Consider the following 20000-nt stretch of genomic DNA (forward strand, 5'->3'; position numbering starts at 1 on the left):
TGTCGCAAAGTAACGTCAGGTTTAATGGTGAAAATAAATTGAAATTCATTCAGCTTTTAATGTGTCGACTGAAATTTGTAGTCTGGCGTCTCCTTGCGTACCGATGTAGCCCAACACGCAAATCTATTTCGGAAGCAAAACATTACAAATTATTATGAAGACATTTGCTTCGACAACATCAACAGATAATCATCTTTCACACGCAAACATTGGGGTATTTAATAATAATTCGAGGGAGGAGCAGGGAATTTTGAGAAAATTGGCAAATAGATTTTGAAAAACAAAAATCAACACATAAAATATCCATGGCACGATCAGGAGTGTCGTAAAGCTACCGTCGCACATAGGGGCAAGATCGCCAAAACGGAGATTAATTCAGGGAAGCATTTTAATATTTTTCGAATGTTTACAAATCAATCAATATAACGGAACACAGTTTTGGTGCAAATTAAGGGATTGGAGAGGTATGTTCGAAGCCATCATAAATGGATACCATAAAAACTGTGAAGTGTTTTTAGGGTTTTGCCAACATTTCCTATTTGATTAATCTAAAATCTTCTAAGATGTAGGCAAAACCGTAAAAACACTTCACAGTTTTTAGTCTAAAATCTTCTAATGGGTGACGTAGGGGATAGAAGATACCAAGGAACGGTGCTGACCGGTTTTAACATGGCAAAGCCTAGCATTTATCTTGGTCCCTCTTTCATCTCAAGTGGACACTGACCTCCCCGTGGTGTCACCTGGGGAACTGCATTTAACACCCGTTAAAGGTAGTGAGCTAACATGTGTCGCGCGTTTACCCATAAGAACGTTAAAAACTTGGGTTTGGGCGTCGGGTTAGTAACCCTCCCCTAGAAAAAGCAGCCTACTATGAAAAAACGAAAGAAACGAAAAACAAACCCCTCTAAAGTTGACGAACCCCGCAAACGTTTTAAGGACCATGATCTGCGAATCTGCACCTGGAATGTTCGCACTCTTTATAGAGACGGTGCAGTCTTCGCATTGGCAGACGTACTTGAAAAGTACAAAGCCGATTTAACTGCCATACAGGAAATACGATGGATTGGGAAAGGCGTCAAAACAACACCTAAAGGTGACGCACTGTATTATAGCTGCCATGACGTAAAGCATGAGTTTGTTTGCGGATTCGTAGTTAGTCAGAGGCTAAAACATCTGGTATCAAGCTTCACCCCAGTGAATGAAAGACTTGCTGCAATTCGAATAAAAGCTAAAATCTTCAACATCAGTTTTATTTGCGCTCATGCTCCCACTGAAGAGAAGGACGAACAGACCAACGATATATTTTACGAGCGCTTAGAAGAAACTTATGACCGTCGCCCTGCCCATGACATTAAATCATGCTAGGCGATTTTAATGCCAAAATTGGAAAGGAGAATATCTTTGGCACAACAGTCGGGAAATTCAACCTACACAGTTAAACATCTGACAATGGTATGAGGCTGATAGACTTTGCAGCTGCAAAAAACATGGTAGTTAGCAGTACCAGATTTAATCATCTCGCTATTCATAAGGGCAGCTGGCTGTCTCCAGATCAGAAAACAAGAAATCAAATTGATCACGTTGTGATAGATGGAAGACATGCATCAAGTGTGTTGGATGTACGGACCACTACCTTGTTGCAGCAAAGGTACGCACCCGCTTAAACGTAGCAAACAAAGTACGAACAGACACAACACGAAAGTTAGACATCGGTAAGCTGCAATCACAACAGATAGCCACAGCATATTCCACTCAACTAGTGCAATTGCTTAATCAAAGCACTCCTCATCCCGATAACATATCAGCGCAATGGCAAAGCATTGCCCACTCCATGCAAACAGCCGCAAAATCCATACTTGGATACCAGAGACCTCCACCAAGGAATCCATGGTATGATGAGGAGTGTCGTGCTGCCACCGAAGAGAAAAATGCGGCATATAAGGCTACTTTACAATCCGTAGCAACGCGTAGCGCACGAGAGAGATACAGGGAGAAAAGGAGAGAGGAGAAACGTCTTTTCCGCAGGAAAAAGAGAGAGATGGAAAAGCGGGAGTGTTAACAAATCGAGATGTACAGGAGACAGATTGAAGTACGAAAATTCTACCAAAGAGTAAAACGTCAAACTGATGGCTTTGGTACAGGCACATCCTCCTGTAGAGACCAGCAAGGTAATTTGGTAACTGATACAGATAGTGTACTCAGGATATGGAAAGAACATTTTTCAAAACTGTTGGTATCCAATAGCAGCGAAGACGACGAAGATACCACAGATCCAATCCCACAAGATGTTATTGAATGTATACCATCCGGCCAAGATGAGGTAAAGACAGCAATAAACCGGCTGAAGAATAATAAGGCAGCAGGAGAAGATGGCCTACCAGCCGAGCTGTTTAAAACCGGAGGCGACACGCTGATAAGGTGTATGCATCAGCTAGTTTGCTCCATCTGGCAGGAAAAACGCGTACCCGACGATTGGAACCTGAGCATCCTGTGTCCCGTCCATAAGAAAGGAGATAAGACTTTATGCTACAACTATAGGTGCATAAGTCTTCTCCCTATCGCCTACAAGTTAATGTCAGGGATATTGTGCGAACGACTAAAGCCCATGGTCAACGAAATAATTGGACCATACCAATGCGGCTTTAGACCTGGCAAGTCCACCATTGACCAGATATTTACCCTGCGGCAAATCCTGGAGAAGACCCAAGAGAAGCAGATCGACACCTACCACCTTTTTGTCGATTATAAAGCAGCCTTCGACAACCCGCTACGTTCAAAGGTATTCGAAGCAATGTCTGAATTTGGTATCCCCGCAAAGCTCATTTGGCTTTGTAAAATGACTCTAGCTGACACAAGATCTTCAGTAAAATAGGAAAGAACCTCTCCGAAGAGTTTTGTACCAAAAGAGGTTTCAGGCAAGGAGACAGCCTTTCGTGTGATCTTTTCAACATTCTGCTAGAAAAGGTTATACGAGAAGCAAACGTAAAAAAGAAGTGGCACAATCTACACCAACAGCCACATGTTACTTGCTTATGCTGATGATATAGACATCATGGGACGATCAGTATAAGAAGTAACCGATACCTTATGAAGGTCGAAGGAGAATCTGCTAAAGTGGGTCTGGCGGTAAACGGCGAGAAGACCAAGCTGATGGTGTCGACGCGCAATGCGTCCATTGAGATCGGACCAACTGTTGAAGTTGGTTCCTATAATTTTGAGGTAGTAAAAGACTTCGTATACCTCGGCACCGCCCCGTAAGCACATCAAACGACATCAGTTGTGAAATAAAAAGAAGAATTGTATGGGCCAACAGATGCTACTTTGGCTTAAGTAAGCACTTTAAAAACAAAGCCACAACTTGTCAAACAAAAATAACGCTTTACAAAACACTGATACTACCCGTGCTGATGTATGGTTCCGAAGCCTGGGTACTTGCGGAAGCAGATAAGGCAGTGCTTGGCGTGTTTGAGAGAAAAATTCTTCGAAAGATCTACGGACCGATCTGCGTTGACGGTGAATATCGACGTCGTATGAACCACGAGCTGTATCTGCTATACAACGACATCAATATAGTTAAACGTATCGAGATGCAGCGATTGCGTTGGCTAGGCCATATAATAAGAATGAGCGATAATGAACCCGCTAAAAAGGCGTATAAATTCGAGCCACATGGCGGTGCACGCAGAATTGGCAGGCCAAAGAAAAGATGGCGCAAACAAGTGGACAAGGCGCGGTATTCCAAAAAGCGAAGCACGAAACAGAGATAATTGGAGATCTTTTCTTAGTTCGGTCTATGGAACAAATGTTCTGTAATGGGCCAGCAAAGTAAGTAAGTAAGTTGCATGCTGAAGTCATCCGCGCAACCCACAAGTTCAGAAGTAGGAACAAAGTTCTCAAGTCGCTTGGGGTGTTGACAAAGAAACCTTGTTGACCTCTTATAAAGCAGTAGATCAGTCTGTTAGCGCTAAGCAATGGAAGAATATTTAATCCTGCCAAAATGCCGGCCTGAGAACTGCAACAGGATGCCTCATTATGACTCGAGCAGACCATCTTTATGCATCCACCCAGCAGTGATCCTCATGATCTATAGAGTAAGGTCCGAAGGTACAAATGAGAATCTCAAGATCAAGGAGCCACACGAATGCGGTACTTGGAAGTTTTAGCCCAATTAAGATCCGGGCGATACAGCCGTAAAATCAAACGACACACTGCTAAACCCTCTCAATTGCCTCTTGTTTCCTTATGGAAGCAGCCAAACAGATTGCAGGTTCTTTGAATCTGGGAACAGAAGAACCAGAACAGTCTTTACTCTTCCTATGGCCCATGGACTAACACTCTACGACTTTGGTGCCTCATAGCTTTAGTTTTCAATCCATTACTAATGTCAACGGAAATGTATGGCGGCGCAGATTACAAAAAATAAAAACAAGGAAGCAAAACAAATCAAAACAGTAAAGATGCGGGAATATTGTGAATATTTTAGACGTTAAAATTGGCACGTCAACAGCAAAACTAAATAAAATGTGGTAATGGCAAAAAATAATTAACGAAACCCAAAACAAAAGTCCAAGGAATAAGAGTAGAGGAGACACACACATTATATGGGAAACCCCCAAGTACACCGGAGAAGATAAATTTTTATTGATTTTCCTTAGCTTATCAGTTGAGGGTAAACACAAGGAAAACGAAGAAGAAAAAAACAAACATCAACATAAACAGCTCTCAAATTTAATGCCAAGGCATTAAATTTGTTTTTGTTTTAACATTCAAGAGAGCATAACGCAGCATGGCTATGGACAGCACTCAAGAGCTCTCCAATAACATGGCTTAAATAACATGCCACATACTAACTTGTGATATGATGTTGTTGGGCCAACCACATAGTCTAAGCAAATTTAAAATATCATTGAGCCGTAATGTTTTCAGATGGAGGCAGTTGGTTTGGATTTTGAGTCAATTTGTTTGAAAATCAACGACAATCCAACTAAAACCCACTCAGTTGTCGACAAACTTTTAAACAGAACGGGTGTGAGCATGCGCATGCTTACATTAAAACGGTGTTAACACATTTTGTTGTTGCTGTTGGGTGGATAAGAGCTTTTTATACAAAAAAAAAAGAAGAAAAAAAGAAAAAAGTGATTATTGAATTTGTTAATAACCCAAATCGCAATGGAAGTTAAACGAATTGCAAAGAAATAAGAAAAAAAATACAAAATGCAATAAAGTTTCAAAATATTTTCAAAAAAAAGGAAACGTGTTAAAAAATTTTAAAATTTTGCAAAATTAGTGATAATTATCAACAACAAAGAAAAAAACCCTAACAAAATTCCCCTTTCCCCCCTTGAAAGAATATTGTAAAATAACTCCCCTACAAAATGGTTGTGGTTCCTGCCCTGGGAGCCGCTGCCTCCTCCGTTGCTGGTCTGCTGTTTAAGGCCAGTTCTGCCTCAACGGTTGCCGCCTCAGCTGGCCTGGCTGTGGGAGCTTCCAAACTCAGCCTGGCCATTGCTGGTGCAATAAAATTGGCCACTGCCATTATTGGTGTGGGTAAATTAACAATTATCCCATTTCTGATAGCCGCCATTGCCTATTACAATTACGATTTATTCGACCCGGAAAATCGTCCGTTTAATGTTAAAGAAGTTGATCGGGTATATGATTTCATAGTTATTGGTGGCGGTTCAGCGGGTTCGGTCTTAGCATCTAGGCTATCAGAAATACCTCATTGGAAGGTGCTGTTGCTGGAAGCCGGTGGCCATGAAACGGAAATATCGGATGTACCGCTACTGTCGCTGTATTTGCACAAAAGCAAAATGGATTGGAAATATAGGTGAGTTAGAGAAAAGGAATTCAAAAATGTCACAGAAATTATGTGCCTACATAAGTTAGACATTCAGAAACTAATTTGTAAAAGAGCAGTAGAACTTCATATCACCGTTTTTTTTTTTTTAATTTCTCATGTTTGCTATGTATTGCACGGTGTTCTGATTAGCAATCGAATGCAAAACATGACTTTTATATTTTTGCCTTTAACAAAAAAGTCAAATTTTCGATTGTTCCCGCCAATTCAATGTCGACAATAAGTGAGGGACTTTAGGACTTCTTCAAAAAATATTGTTGCCTTCAGAGGTCGTCATTCAAAACATGTCCTATAAAAAATCTTAAAGAAAATAGACCATGGAAATTCGGCTCTGTGATTATCTCCACTTTGATATTTTGACTTTTCAATACAAAAAGTAGACTAATCCATTAATCCAAAGTCGACTTACTTATTCCGACTTCAGACACAAAATATTCAAACCACGTGAGATCAAACTGAGATATCCCCAAAGAAGCATGATATATCCAGAATTTTTAGCACTGCCTTACTGATAATTCGTATTATACTGTACAAGTTTTAAACTAAGCGTGACGAAGCTCAACAAATGCTTTTGATGGGTTTGAAACTTCTATAACATTTATTTCCTAAATTAAGAATTAAAAAAATATGGAAAACATAAGGATCCTCTGCTAAATTCAGATTGCAGTTACACTTATAAAGTTTAAAGCAGCGCCATCTATCGGACAAATTATACCACAAGAACTAGTAAAGACACGACCACGATGCAATAACCTGCGAATCTTTTTAGGCAAGCGGAAGATGTTTTTATAGAAGAGTTAAAAGGGATATTTAAAGACGCGCTGAAGGAAGGCTTTATAGACGAGCTGAAGTGAGTTTATAGACGAGCTTAAGGGAGTCTTTATATACGATCTAAAGGGAGTTTTATAGACGAGCTTAAGGGAGTCTTTATAAACGATATATAGGGAGTCTTTATAGACGAGCTGAAGAAGTCTTTATATATAGTCGAGATTTGGGATACGCAGTGAAATACAATAATCGGGTTTTTGATTATTCTGTTTTCCCGAAAAACTTAAACTCGATTTTCGGTTATTCGATTATTTGAGAATGTTCTACTTTCGATTATTCGTTAACCACCGAAAACCGATTATAATCGACCATTTTCTTTGATGCGATATACATAATAATAATTGTCCCACAAACATCCCAGATGGGATATATATGTATAAAAAAGTATCGCCGATTACGCGGTTTTAGCACACCCAATAGTCAACTACGACTAATAGTCGACCACGATTAATAGTCGACTACGAATAATTACAGAGTACGGCTAATGGTCGACTACGAATAATAGTTGAATCCGTCTTTCGAAAGACGATTAAGAATAATCGATTAGCCGGTTTTCGCATTGTCAATATTCGAATATGACTTTTAGAAATATTACGGCAAATAATCTAATAACCGTAGTCGTAATTTTGTCAACTTCAATGCTTCTAATATTTAGTCTGAGGTAACGACATCTAACGGGAAAACAACAACACAAGACATTAACCTCTGAAAAACTGCATGCGTAAATTGTCGCTTTGCGATAATAGTGGTAAGCGCATCTGTATTCAGACTCCTACTAAACAAGGAATGACTTCCAAATAAAAACTTTAGGAAGCGGATAAAGTCCGAAGACAATAACCACTGCACAATTGCATGCGTTGTCTTGTCGCTGCATTTATACTCTCACAAAACATGGGATGCGGTTGATGAAACGTTATTAACCAAATTCCTCCTGCTTGACCTTAAACCAATCCCTGCGGACGATTTTAGAAAAAAGTTTTAAATTTTCAATATATCGTGCTTTTAGGGTATGAAGTGGAACTCGAATGATCGATACATAAAAATAAATCGACAGCGGGATTCCTTTACAGTTAGAAAAATATTAATATTAACATAAATAAAAATACTAATAATAACATAAAGTTTGTGGATTTGTTGTTAAAGCTTTACAAGTGGTACCATATGGTACCGCCGCAGGAGATCGTGGGTTATAGACTAAGACAAAATTGTCTAAACAAGTCCAGTTGTTATTAAGATTTATTGTGAACTACAATGGTTCTAACTTGTAGTTTAAGACAAAAACCATTTAGTAGGACAAATAATAACACAAGAAATAGCCAAGATAATAACCGCTGCACAATTTCACGCGCATTGTCACATTGCGGGTATGGTGGATGGCTTGACTGCGTTCAGACTCGTACTAAACATAGGATGAGGTCGAAAAAAATATTTTGTTAACCACATTTTGGTTAAAGATTTAGACATGTTTGTCTAAAACACGCAAATCGGTTATTAAGATTTCTTGTGAACTATAATGGTTCTAATTTTTAGTTTAAAGCAACATCATCTAGCGGTACAAATAATAACACCTGAATTAGTAAAGACATTAACCACTGCATTGTTGTTACCACATTGCGTTTGTAGTTGATAGTGCTTCTATATTTTACACAAGGGATGGTGTCGAAAAATATTTTATTAACCAAAATTCCGAATACTTTTGGTCCTTCATAATGGAATAAAATATTATTGAAATAAGATTTAACCAAGACATCAACCACTCGAAATTATTTGCAGACGATATCTCTTTGTGTTACACAAATAGTTGACAGTGTTTCTGTATTCTAAACAAGGTCATCCCTTGTCGGAATATAGGCGCTTTTGGTTTCGGGTTAATCGGGGGCAAAGAACCCGCTGCCGTTGAATCCAAACTCTTTATCTATATTTTGCATGACAACACATTGTTTTCAATTCAAATTTTGAAGGTACAAAATGTTATGGGCTCAATGTCTGGGAATAAATTTGATGGGGCTGGTGGCAGTTTTCCTAGGATAATAGCGTCACATTTTTAACTTCGTTGAGCAGTTGAAGAGCAGAGACTTGAAGTGTAGGTAGTTTTTACATTACTTCTTCTCAAAAAGTCTTCTACATGATTTTTGACATAGAGAATGGATTTGTTCGGAGAGTATTTACAGAAATTTGTTATTAAGTCAATGTATGGATATGAATATGACATTCCCCTGACCGCTTTCTCAAGACAGTTTTACTGGAAGGTTTGTTCAATTTTGTGTATAACAGTTTGTTCAAATTGTGCTTAAAATGAATGATGCATTTATAAGTCATTAAATGAACGTAAAACTTCTCTATACATAAAGATTTAACTTCTCAGCTAATAATTTTTTCCTATGGCTCTGATTTCCGATTTTTTCTGAAATTTTCTAAATACTTTTTTAGAAATTTGCCGATTTCTCTAATGTTTTCTTTTTATTTTAATTGTACCGATTTTCTAAAGTTTTCTTTTTTTAATCTACTGCACATTTTCTGAAGAATATTCGTTCCGAATTCGTCCCGATTTCTAAGCGTTTTTTGTTCGGTTGTTGTCGAAAAACTAAGCGACTAGTGATAAAATTCGCATTTACAGTATTTAATTTTTTAAATATAAATGCAACATATAATTATTCAAGTGTTGATAGCTTCAAAATAGTCGTGCACATTGTTCTAATATTAATCAGAAAATGATAACAACAGGGAAAATCAATAGAAAGTTTGAAATTAAAATCTTCCATAAAAGAAAATTGTCTCTGAGTGGGGTTTGTTCGGTGTTGTGTCAATATCAAACGCGTCAGTGTCCAAGAATTTTTTTCCGATTTTTTCAGAAAATCTAAAATTTTGTTCGAATTTTCCTAGAATTTCTTTTCGAATTCGGTCCGATTTTCTTCATAACATCTAAAATTTCGTCCAAATTTTGCACAATTTTTTTTTTCCAAATTCGGACAGATTTCTGTCACAAAATATAAATTTTTCTTTGAATTTTCCAAGAATTCACTTCTGAATTCGGAATTGCTATTTTATATAAATTCTTCTACCAATAAATGGTGTCCTCGTGCTGTTGTGGTTAATTTCAGGCAAGATCATATATACATACATTTTTTACGATAGCTAATTCCTGAGCTAAACGTTGGTTTACTTCTTCTGGGTATCGTAGTATGTAAGACACATTTGCCGGGAGATAAAAATCAGGTCCATATAATGGAGTTGAAAAATATTGCAAATAATAGGCTGCATCCATGGATGTGTGAGATGTTTGCCTTATTATTAATAAGAAAAAGTGTTTTAGTTTCAAGGGGGTTTCAAATATTTTGGAATATTATAAATAAATATTTGAGATATTTTGCAGATTTTGAACATGTTTTCCAACCGAATTCGCAGTAAATCGGCTCTTTGGGTTTCCATTGATTTACATTGTCTATAAAATTTCCATTGATTTATATCAAGTGTCTATAAAACATATCGCTCATTTACTCAAAGAGTGACTCATCCCAATAAATATAGTTCCGACAAAAAAGCATTTTAAGTTACCGATTGAAATTCTACTCCTCAATTAAAAAAAAATTATTACACACAAATTAAAATAACTACTTGGGTAATTTTTTGTAAAGACCTAGCCAGATATTAATGCTAAATTTATGTGCAAGATCAAACATGATTTGAAGTGTTTTAGTGCTTTATAAACTCAAAAAAAATTTTGGTGTTGGTTTATGTCAAACTCTTAGTAATTAGCTGTAACTTGTTGAATTTTAGAGATATCAACATGAAATTTTAACACAAGATAAAGTAGAAGTCATAGAAAAAATAGATGTTGGTAACTCAGAAATTGCATTTTTTTAATTATGGCACTCTCTGAGTAAATGGGCGATATTATTGTTTTGTCTTATATAACAATTAGTTCATAGTGTTATATTACTGTAATATGTTTTGATAACTGATTAATTGTACAAAATTTCAAAAATTTCAAGAAGTCTTGGCCGTATAACAGTTAGTTTTTATTGTATAACAGATACCGTGAGCAGTTATACTACACTAAAAAAATCAACAATGATAAAACCTTGTAAAATTTCAAGAAACTAAAATCATATCTGATATGATTTGAAAAATAGCATTATTTTGTATTATATAACAGTTAGCTGAAACTGTTATACCACTGCCACATGTCTTCAAATACAAATTTACAAATTACAAATTTGATTATTAATAAATAGCAGTCATTTTTGACTGTATAGCAGTTACTAAAAAACTGTTATACTCCTCCAAACAATCAAAAATCACGAATTTGTAAATATAAACAAAATACATCAAATGCATTATCATTTTATAGTATAACTGTAAATACTTACAACCGTAAATACTTACTGTTATACTTACTTACTTAGCTGGCCCATTACAGAACATTTGTTCTATAGGCCGAACTAAGAAGAGATCTCCATTCCTCTCTATTTGTTGCTTTGCACTCTGGAATACCGCGCCTTTTCATCTCATCATCCACTTGTTTGCGCCATCTATTCCTTGGCCTGCCAATTCTGCGTGCACCGCCATGTGGCATGTATTCATACGCCTTTTTAGCGGGTACTACCTCAATATTATAGGAACCAACATCCACAGTCGGTTCGATCTCAATGGATGCATTGCGCGTCGACACCATCAACTTGGACTTCTCCCCGTTTGCCGCCAGACCCACTTTAGCAGATTCTCCTTCGACCTTTATAAAGGTATCAGTTACTTCTTTTACTGATCGGCCCATGATGTCTATATCATCAGCATAAGCAAGTAACATGTGGCTATTGGTGTAAATTGTGCCATTTCTTTTGACGTTTGCCTCTCGTATAACTTTTTCTAGCAGGATGTTGAAGAGGTCACACTCCTTGTCTGAAACCTCTTTTGGTACCAAACTCTTCGGAGAGGTTCTTTCCTATTTTAACTGAGGACCTCGTGTCAGTTAAAGTCATTTTACAAAGCCGGATGAGCTTTGCGGGAATACCAAATTCAAACATGGATTGGACTACCTTTGAACTCAGCAGGCTGTCGAAGGCTGCTTTATAATCGACAAAAAGGTGGTAGGTGTCGATCTGCATCTCTTGGGTCATCTCCAGGATTTGCCGCAGGGTAAATATCTGGTCAATGGTGGACTTACCAGGTCTAAAGCAGCATTGGTATGGTCCAATTATCACGTTGACCATTGGCTTTAGTCGTTCGCACATATCCCTGACACGATCTTGTATGCAATAGGGAGTAGACTTATGCCCCTATAATTAGAGCATACAGTCTTATCTCCTTTCTTGTGGACGGGGCACAGGATACTCAGGTTCCAATCGTCAGGTACTCGTTCTTCCTGCCAGATGGTGCTAACATGCTGATGAATACACCTTATCAGCGTGTCGCCTCCGGTTTTGAACAGCTCGGCTGGTAAGCCATCGGCCCCTGCTGCCTTATTATTCTTCAGCCGATTTATTGCTGTCTTTACCTCATCTTGGCTGAGCGGTATACATTCAATACCATCTTCTGGGATTGGGACTGTGGTATCTTCATCGTCTTCGCTGCTATTGGATACCAACAGATTTGAAAAATGTTCTTTCCATATCCTGAGTACACTATCTGTATCAGTTACCAAATTACATTGCTGGTCTCTTCAGGAGGATGTGCCTGTACCAAAGCCATCAGTTTGATGCTTGACTCTTTGGTAGAATTTTCGGACTTCATTCTGGCTCCTGTACAACTCGATTTTTTCACACTCCCGCTTTTCCATCTCTCTCTTTTTCCTGCGGAAAAGACGTTTCTCCTCTCTCCTTTTCTCCCTGTATCTCTCTCGTGCGCTACGCGTTGCTACCGATTGTAAAGTAGCCTTATATGTCGTGTTTTTCTCTTCGGTGGCAGCACGACACTCCTCATCATACCATGGATTCCTTGGTGGAGGTCTCTGGTATCCAAGTATGGATTTTGCGGCTGTTTGCATGGAGTGGGTAATGCTTTGCCATTGTGCTGATATGTTATCGGGATGAGGAGTGCTTTGATTAAGCAATTGGGCTAGTTGAGTGGAATATGCTGTGGCTATCTGTTGTGATTGCAGCTTACCGATGTCTAACTTTCGTGTTGTGTATGTTCGTACTTTGTTTGCTACGTTTAAGCGGGTGCATACCTTTGCTGCAACAAGGTAGTGGTCCGAAACAACAAACACGCTCGATGAATGTCTTCCATCTATCACAACATGATCAATTTGGTTTCTTGTTTTCTGATCTGGAGACAGCCAGGTGCCCTTATGAATATCGAGATGATTAAATCTGGTACTGCTTACTACCATGTTTTTTGCAACTGCAAAGTCTATCAGCCTCATACCATTGTCAGATGTTTCACTGTGGAGACTGAATTTCCCGACTGTTGGGCCAAAGATATTCTCCTTTCCAATTTTGGCATTAAAATCGCCTAGAATGATTTTAATGTCATGGGCAGGGCAACGGTCATATGTTTCTTCTAAGCGCTCGTAAAATATATCTTTGGTCTGTTCGTCCTTTTCTTCAGTGGGAGCATGAGCGCAAATAAAGCTGATGTTGAAGAATTTTGCTTTTATTCGAATTGCAGCAAGTCTTTCATTCACTGGGGTGAAGCTGGATACCAGATGTTTTAGTCTCCGACTAACTACGAATCCACAACCAAACTCATGCTTTACGTCGTGGCAGCTATAATACAGTGCGTCACCTTTAGGTGTTGTTGTGACGCCTTTCCCAATCCATCGTATTTCCTGTATGGCAGTAATATCGGTCTTGTACTTTTCAAGTACGTCTGCCAATGCGAAGACTGCACCTTCCCTATAAAGAGTGCGAACATTCCAGGTGCAGATTCGCAGATCATGGTCCTTAAAACGTTTGCAGGGTTCGTCAACTTTAGAGGGGTTTGTTTTCCTTTTCTTTCGTTTTTTCATAGTAGGCTGTTTTTTCTAGGGAAGGGTTACTAACCCGACGCCCAAACTCAAGTTTTTAACGTTCTTATGGGTGAACGCGCGGCACATGTTAGCTCACTACTTTTAACGGGTGTTAAAGGCAGGTGACACCACGGGGAGGTCAGTGTCCACTTGGGATGAAAGAGGGACCAAGATAAATCCTGGGCTTTGCCATGTTAAAACCGGTCAGGACCGTTGCTTGGTATCTTCCATCCCCTACGTCATTGTCAAGAAATATTTGATTAAAAACTCGTATGGGTTTTCCCGTCTTAACATATCGATATTTTGCTGTATGTCTGTAAAATTTCGATTTTTTATGCCTATTATTGCTCTCAAAATATTTGCATAACATATGCAGAAATTTTGAATTTTTTTTATTCATAAGAAACTAAATTCAATAGTGTTCTTTTTTATATCGAATATCTTCACACCTGCCTGTGACGCAAAAATTCCTCCCCACACATTAATGCAAATTATTTAACTTAATGAATTCATTCAAAACTTATTAAAATCATCACCAAATTTAATGTCATACAGAAGGCAGACGTCGTTTGTGAGGCAAAACCGGCGAAAACCAAAAGCGGAATGATTTATGGTTGTTGTTTGGATAAAACTGACCTTAGACACTGATGAGGCGATAATGAGTGGCAAAAAAAAAACACAAAAAGCAAAAAACAAAAGATTCAAGGAACAAACTTGTTATAAAAGATAACATTGTAGCAAAATAAAACAAATACCACAAAAGAAGTTTGTAGTTTTCTTTGGATGTTATGATTCATTTATTTAAAGCTTTTGATATTTGATATCATCAGTATAGTGTATTAAACAATAATAAAAAATATTTAAATAAAATACATCTTTATTGTTTAATGTGATTAAATATGTTATTAAAATATTTATTTTTTAAGGGCCCATAAAAAAGTAAATATAAACAAATTTCTTTCTTTTATATTAGTATTTCAGTTTTGTGTTTATCTTCCTCGAATGAATGCATTGAAATTTTTTTTCATTGTTTTATTTTTATACAAGGTGGCCCAAAAGTAAACTTCCTATCAAAAAGTGTTATAAATTTTGCGATTGGTCCCTAATGTCAGTACTGTTTTGACATTTGTGTAGTAAACAAATTTATGAATAAATCAATATTTTATGTTCAGTATTATGAGATGGGATTTTGATATTAAGCACTCTACGCACATAACATATACAGTGGAATCTAAAAAAAGTGTTACCGCAAAGTGTGATTTTTTGGTTTGAAACGAGAAGATGCATAAAAGGGGTCATACTTTACCTTTTTATGCAACTTATCATTTCCTGACTGTCTTTGTGATCAACTCTTTCCACTGCAATTGCAATGACATCGAACAATGTTCCACTGTATTTAACAACTTTGTAATATTTACAAACAGTAGTTGCAGCAAAAATTAATTGCCCGTATAGGCCTTTGGCCAAAGTGAAACCTGGCAAACTTTCAACACAAATAAGTAAACGTTTGTTTTTTTATGAGTAAAATATGTTTGGCCAATTCATAAACATTCAATGAATGAAATACGAAAATAATGCTGACTTTACAAAACTAAATGTAAACAGCAAATAGTAAACATTTGAAAGGCAAATAACAAAGGTCATCAAATTAGTATACCATCAACCTGGTCCTAAATATATTTCCATTCATTTTCAGAAAATGAATGAATGAATGTTTAAAAGAATATCTAAAACTAAACTTTGAAAATCCGTTCTATTAAAAGTAATTCCATAAGAATTTTCCATTTTCTTTTGGTATGGCCTATAAATCTGGTGGTTTCAATGGCATGCCTACTTCCTCTTCCCCTTTGACTTTTACCACAGCCCATGTATGTTGTTTTATTTAATAGTAATTTTGTTTCTTAAGTCTTTTGTTGGTTGTAACATAAAACCAATAATGGTGGTGATGATGATTATAACTAGCCATTCCCTCCCTCCTTCCCCACTGACAATAATTGCCTCCTATATATTTTTTCTTTTTTAACAAGTTTGTTTCTTAAGTCTTTTGTTTGTGGTAACGTAAAACCAATAATGGTGATGGCAATGTGGACTATCCGTTAGAATACAATTATTGCTTTTCACTTTCTTGGTATTAAGTCTTTTGTTTTAGAAACATTGACTTATATTGTATGTCTAAATTACTTTTACATGTTATGTTTGACACGATGTTGGAATCCGTGTGAGCGCATTCGTCTTGGCATCTCAATCCTGTTCTAGAATTGTAATTATATGTGTTTTCTGTTATGGTGAAAGAAATGATTAAAAAGAGAAAATAATTGGAAATAGTATTTAATAAGAGAAGAAAAAAGTGGGAAGACATAAGACATTGAAATTATATGAATCCGGGCTGACCTATCTCGTGCAACCTACATCAGTGAAAATACTCAGAAAATGTGAGTCATAATTAAATAAAACAATTAAGAACGGCTTTAAGTTCGGCCGGGCCGAACTTGTTATACCCTCCACCACGAGTGGTATTTAAGTAAAATGAAACAATTAGTTTCCTTTCGTTTATGAAGAAGACTTAATATCAAATGTCAGCAAATTCCGTAAAACAATGTCGACCGACAAATACCGACACATTTCTGGCGAAAAGTTTTTAGACTCAAAGAAGATTAAATACCATATTTCCGATATTTCAGTAAGATAATGTAGTTAAAACCTAAAAAATACAGTAAATCAAGAGGTACGCTTCTATGGGGGATATAGGAAGACGTGGACCTTTACTGATAATTCTTTTCTGGAACATTTTATAACCCCATGAAAGACTAAATAACAAATTTCAGTCATTTCGGTGGGATATTGACGTCACATCTTTCACAATTACGAAAATCGAGAGGTACCATTCTATGGGGGCTTTATCGAAACGTGGAGACCTATACCAACGAAATTCAGTCGGAAAGGGTTTATTCTAACTGAGAACTAAATACCAAATTTCAGCAATTTCGGAGGAATATTGAGGCCACAACCTTCACAATTCCGGAAATCGGGAGGTACCGTTTCTGGTGGGCTATATGAAGGCATGGACCCAAATTGGTATGGGGGAAAATTTTATATCCACAACGAAGGCTAAGTACAAAATTTCAGCCGCTTCGGTGTGATAATGAAGTTAAAACCTTCAAAATTTTTATGCCCCCCCCACCTCGGATGAATATTGAGGCCACCACTTTCAAAATACGAAAGTCGGGAGGTAATGTTCTATGGGGGCTATATCAAGGCGTGGACCTATACCGAAAATTTTAGAGGGGAAAGTTGAATATCCCCAACGAAGACTAAATACCAAGTTTCAGCCATTTTAATGGATTATTGTGGCCATAACCATCAAAATACCGAAAGTCGGGAGGTACCGTTCAATGGGGGCTATATGAAGGCGTGTACCCATACCAACAAAATTCTAGGGGAAAGACTAAGTATCAAATTTCAGCCATTTCGGTGTGATAATGAAATTAAAACCTTCAAAATACCGATAATCGGGTGGTACCGTTCTATGGGGGCTATATCAAAACGTGGACCGATATAGCCCATTTACATCTTAGGAGTGATAGAAACTTTATACCAAATTACAAAGCTCTATATTAAAAATTGCGAGCTGTATCTTGATTTCAACAGACGGACGTTGTTATATCGACTTAGAATTTTAACCTGATCAAGAATATATATACTTTTTAGGGTCTACGATGAATATTTTGATGTGTTACAAACGGAATGACAAATTTAATTATACCCTCTATATTTTGGTGGAGGGTATAATGACGAACTTTTTTGCGAAAAACCACCTTAAGACGATCTTAAAAGTGGTCTAAACTGGATTTAGGTGGAGGGTATAATGATGAACTTTTTTGCGAAAAACCTAAACTGGATTTAGGTGCAAAAATTTGAATTGAGGGTATATATATTTTGTCACGATCACAAATACGCTTCCCAAAATTATATATCCGTCCGTCCGTTTGTAGGTCGGGTTGCTTTCCATAATAACTTTCGAAGGGAGTAACCGTATAGATCAAAACTTTGTACATCGTAATATTTCTTGGAAGGGTGACACCGTAGGGCAATGCGGTGTCCATACCGCTTTGCACGTTGAATGCCCGGGTTCAATTCCCAGGCCAGACGACTCTGCGATAAATACTAGGTTCCATATCATTGTGCTAATATGAATCGGTATGAGGGAAGTCCTCCTTGTCCCTCGTTTGTGGAATAATAATATTATTATATATTTAAATAAAATTCTAAAATGTACTAATTTTTTGCACTCCGTTGTGCACCTCATACTAGGGCTGAACGATAAATATCTGGTCTAACAATAAAAACGTGAATATTTACCATCAAAAACGGTTTTATTGTTTTCTTAAGCAGTCATCAGTATGACTTATATACTTTACACTCCGATTGAGACACCTCAAAAACATGGTTTTTGAACTGTTTTACAGCATCTTCAGGCAACAAAAATCGTTGGTTACGCCTTTTTTCTTGATGTGCTGGAATCAAATGAAGTCACTGGATCCCCAGTCAGGGCTGTACGGCAGATGACCCATCAATTCTACGTATTGTCCAGTCGCTGGTTTGAATCGATGTGTGAGAGGCCACATTGTCATGTCTCTTGATCGTTGTTCGAATTTCTCAGGAGACTTGAAGCAAACAAATTATAGTGTACCACTCAGAATTAACCGTCCTATATTTTTCAAGCCGTATAGTCGCCACACAGTCAGTTTTTCTGAAGAAACAGGTAACATTTTGCTTCGAAGCACTTCTTACATGAACAACTTTCATGTGATTTGGCTCGCTTTCAAAGACCCAAACGCCCGATTCCTGATTTGTTTCAGGCTCCTAAGCAAAGATCCTAGATTCGACGTCTGTGACGATCTTATAAACGTCTTTGAAGCACCGCGATCGATTTTATGCTCAATTTCTTTGAACCAATTCACAGGAGCTTTTTTTTGAGCGATTGACCAATTTTGCTGGATCTAACGAGAAAAATCCACTTTTGCCAGGTTTTTATGCAATATCAAATGATATTTGGTGGAAGAAATTCCCAGACACGTCTCTATCTCACGATGTGGCGAACTCGCATTATCCGTTCATGCATGGCATATTTTTATTCTGGCACAACGACCGATTTTGGGCGACATTCACGGCCTTCGTTCTTTGGCGAATGCCGATCACGGTTGAATTCATTAAACCAGTTTTTCGTAGTCCTATAGGATGGTCCTTTATCGACATACAATGATTTTATTTGATCGATACACTCTTGCGATGATTATCTACATCAAAAGTTGTGAAAAATTCTTGGACGAAAATATTCACAAGTGAATTCCATTTTTTTCGCAAAGTGATTTTTTCAAGTCACTCTAAACAACACATAACATGGTCGTACGACAAACTGCCCTGAGTAAGTCTAGGCTAAAAACTGTCAAAATATACAAAAAAAAATTCAAATGGTGCCTGGCAGTACGCGGTGTTGCTTAGGTCAGGTAGTTTTCGTGCAGTCCTCGTATTCATGTTATTTGCAAAAATATGAAGAAAATATGAAGAAAGAAAAAATCATATTCTAATTTTATTTTTAATGGTTTTATAGGAAAAAATTTTTGAGTTCTTCGTCTTTTTTGTCAAAATTTAACGGAATAGTGAAGATATTCCGTTGTAACAAAATGTTGGCTTATAACTTTCCTATTAGCGAACATTTTTAGAACATTATATTAAATTTTCAGCCATTAAAACTTCTCTACAAAAGTGGTGTCTTTGACACGCCTTTCGGACTCGGCGATAAACTGAAGGTCCCATATCATTGAGCTAATATGAATCGGGGTGCACTCATTGATATGAGAGAAGTCTCCCTTGTCCCTTATGGGATGTTTGTGGAACAATTATATTATAACAATTATATATACTTAAAAAAACCAATGTTTTTTTAATTTTTTGACAATTAACCTTTTTACCGTATTGTCAGGGAATTTTTTTAAGTATTAAAAGTTTTGAAACTGACTTTAGAGTTTATATTATATTGCTTATCGTAAATGAAGAAATCATGCCGGTTTTTATTGCTTAACCTAAAATGTATTAGGTGAAAAAGGCTGTAATATAAAAGAGTTTAGTATGAAACAATTTGACCCGCCCACTTCTAGTTATTTTAGTTTTTGTTATTTATAATAATAAATGTCTATTTCCGGGGCAAAGAATTTTCAAAGATTCTATTGTTCGATTTAGCCCACGATGTCTAAAAAATATTCATTGCTACAGTTTGTGTGTTAAGTCTTTTGTTAAGGTGCTCGAAACTGAACTAAGAACAGTTAATAAAACACATTTTAATGTCATTATTCTGGTGAACTTTTT

At 37.1% G+C, this 20000-nt stretch overlaps 2 protein-coding genes across 3 annotated transcripts in view; one reads left to right on the forward strand and one right to left on the reverse strand.

Annotated features, from left to right (window-relative positions):
- Flo2 (flotillin-2) overlaps positions 1 to 20000 on the reverse strand; it is a 580663-nt gene that overhangs the window by 311820 nt on the left and 248843 nt on the right. The window lies entirely within an intron of this gene.
- The window catches only part of LOC141399802 (glucose dehydrogenase [FAD, quinone]), a 59216-nt gene continuing 44271 nt past the window's right edge, over positions 5056 to 20000 (forward strand). Inside the window, exon 1 of the mRNA XM_073979108.1 lies at positions 5056 to 5830. Within this exon, the coding sequence (XP_073835209.1) occupies positions 5376 to 5830 (455 nt within the window). The 5' untranslated portion in view covers positions 5056 to 5375. The remainder of the gene's footprint in view (positions 5831 to 20000) is intronic.

The sequence above is a fragment of the Musca autumnalis genome, unplaced genomic scaffold (genome assembly GCF_047663935.1).
Source record: "Musca autumnalis isolate F117 unplaced genomic scaffold, ASM4766393v1 scaffold_3, whole genome shotgun sequence".
In the NCBI taxonomy this organism is placed as follows: domain Eukaryota; kingdom Metazoa; phylum Arthropoda; class Insecta; order Diptera; family Muscidae; genus Musca; species Musca autumnalis.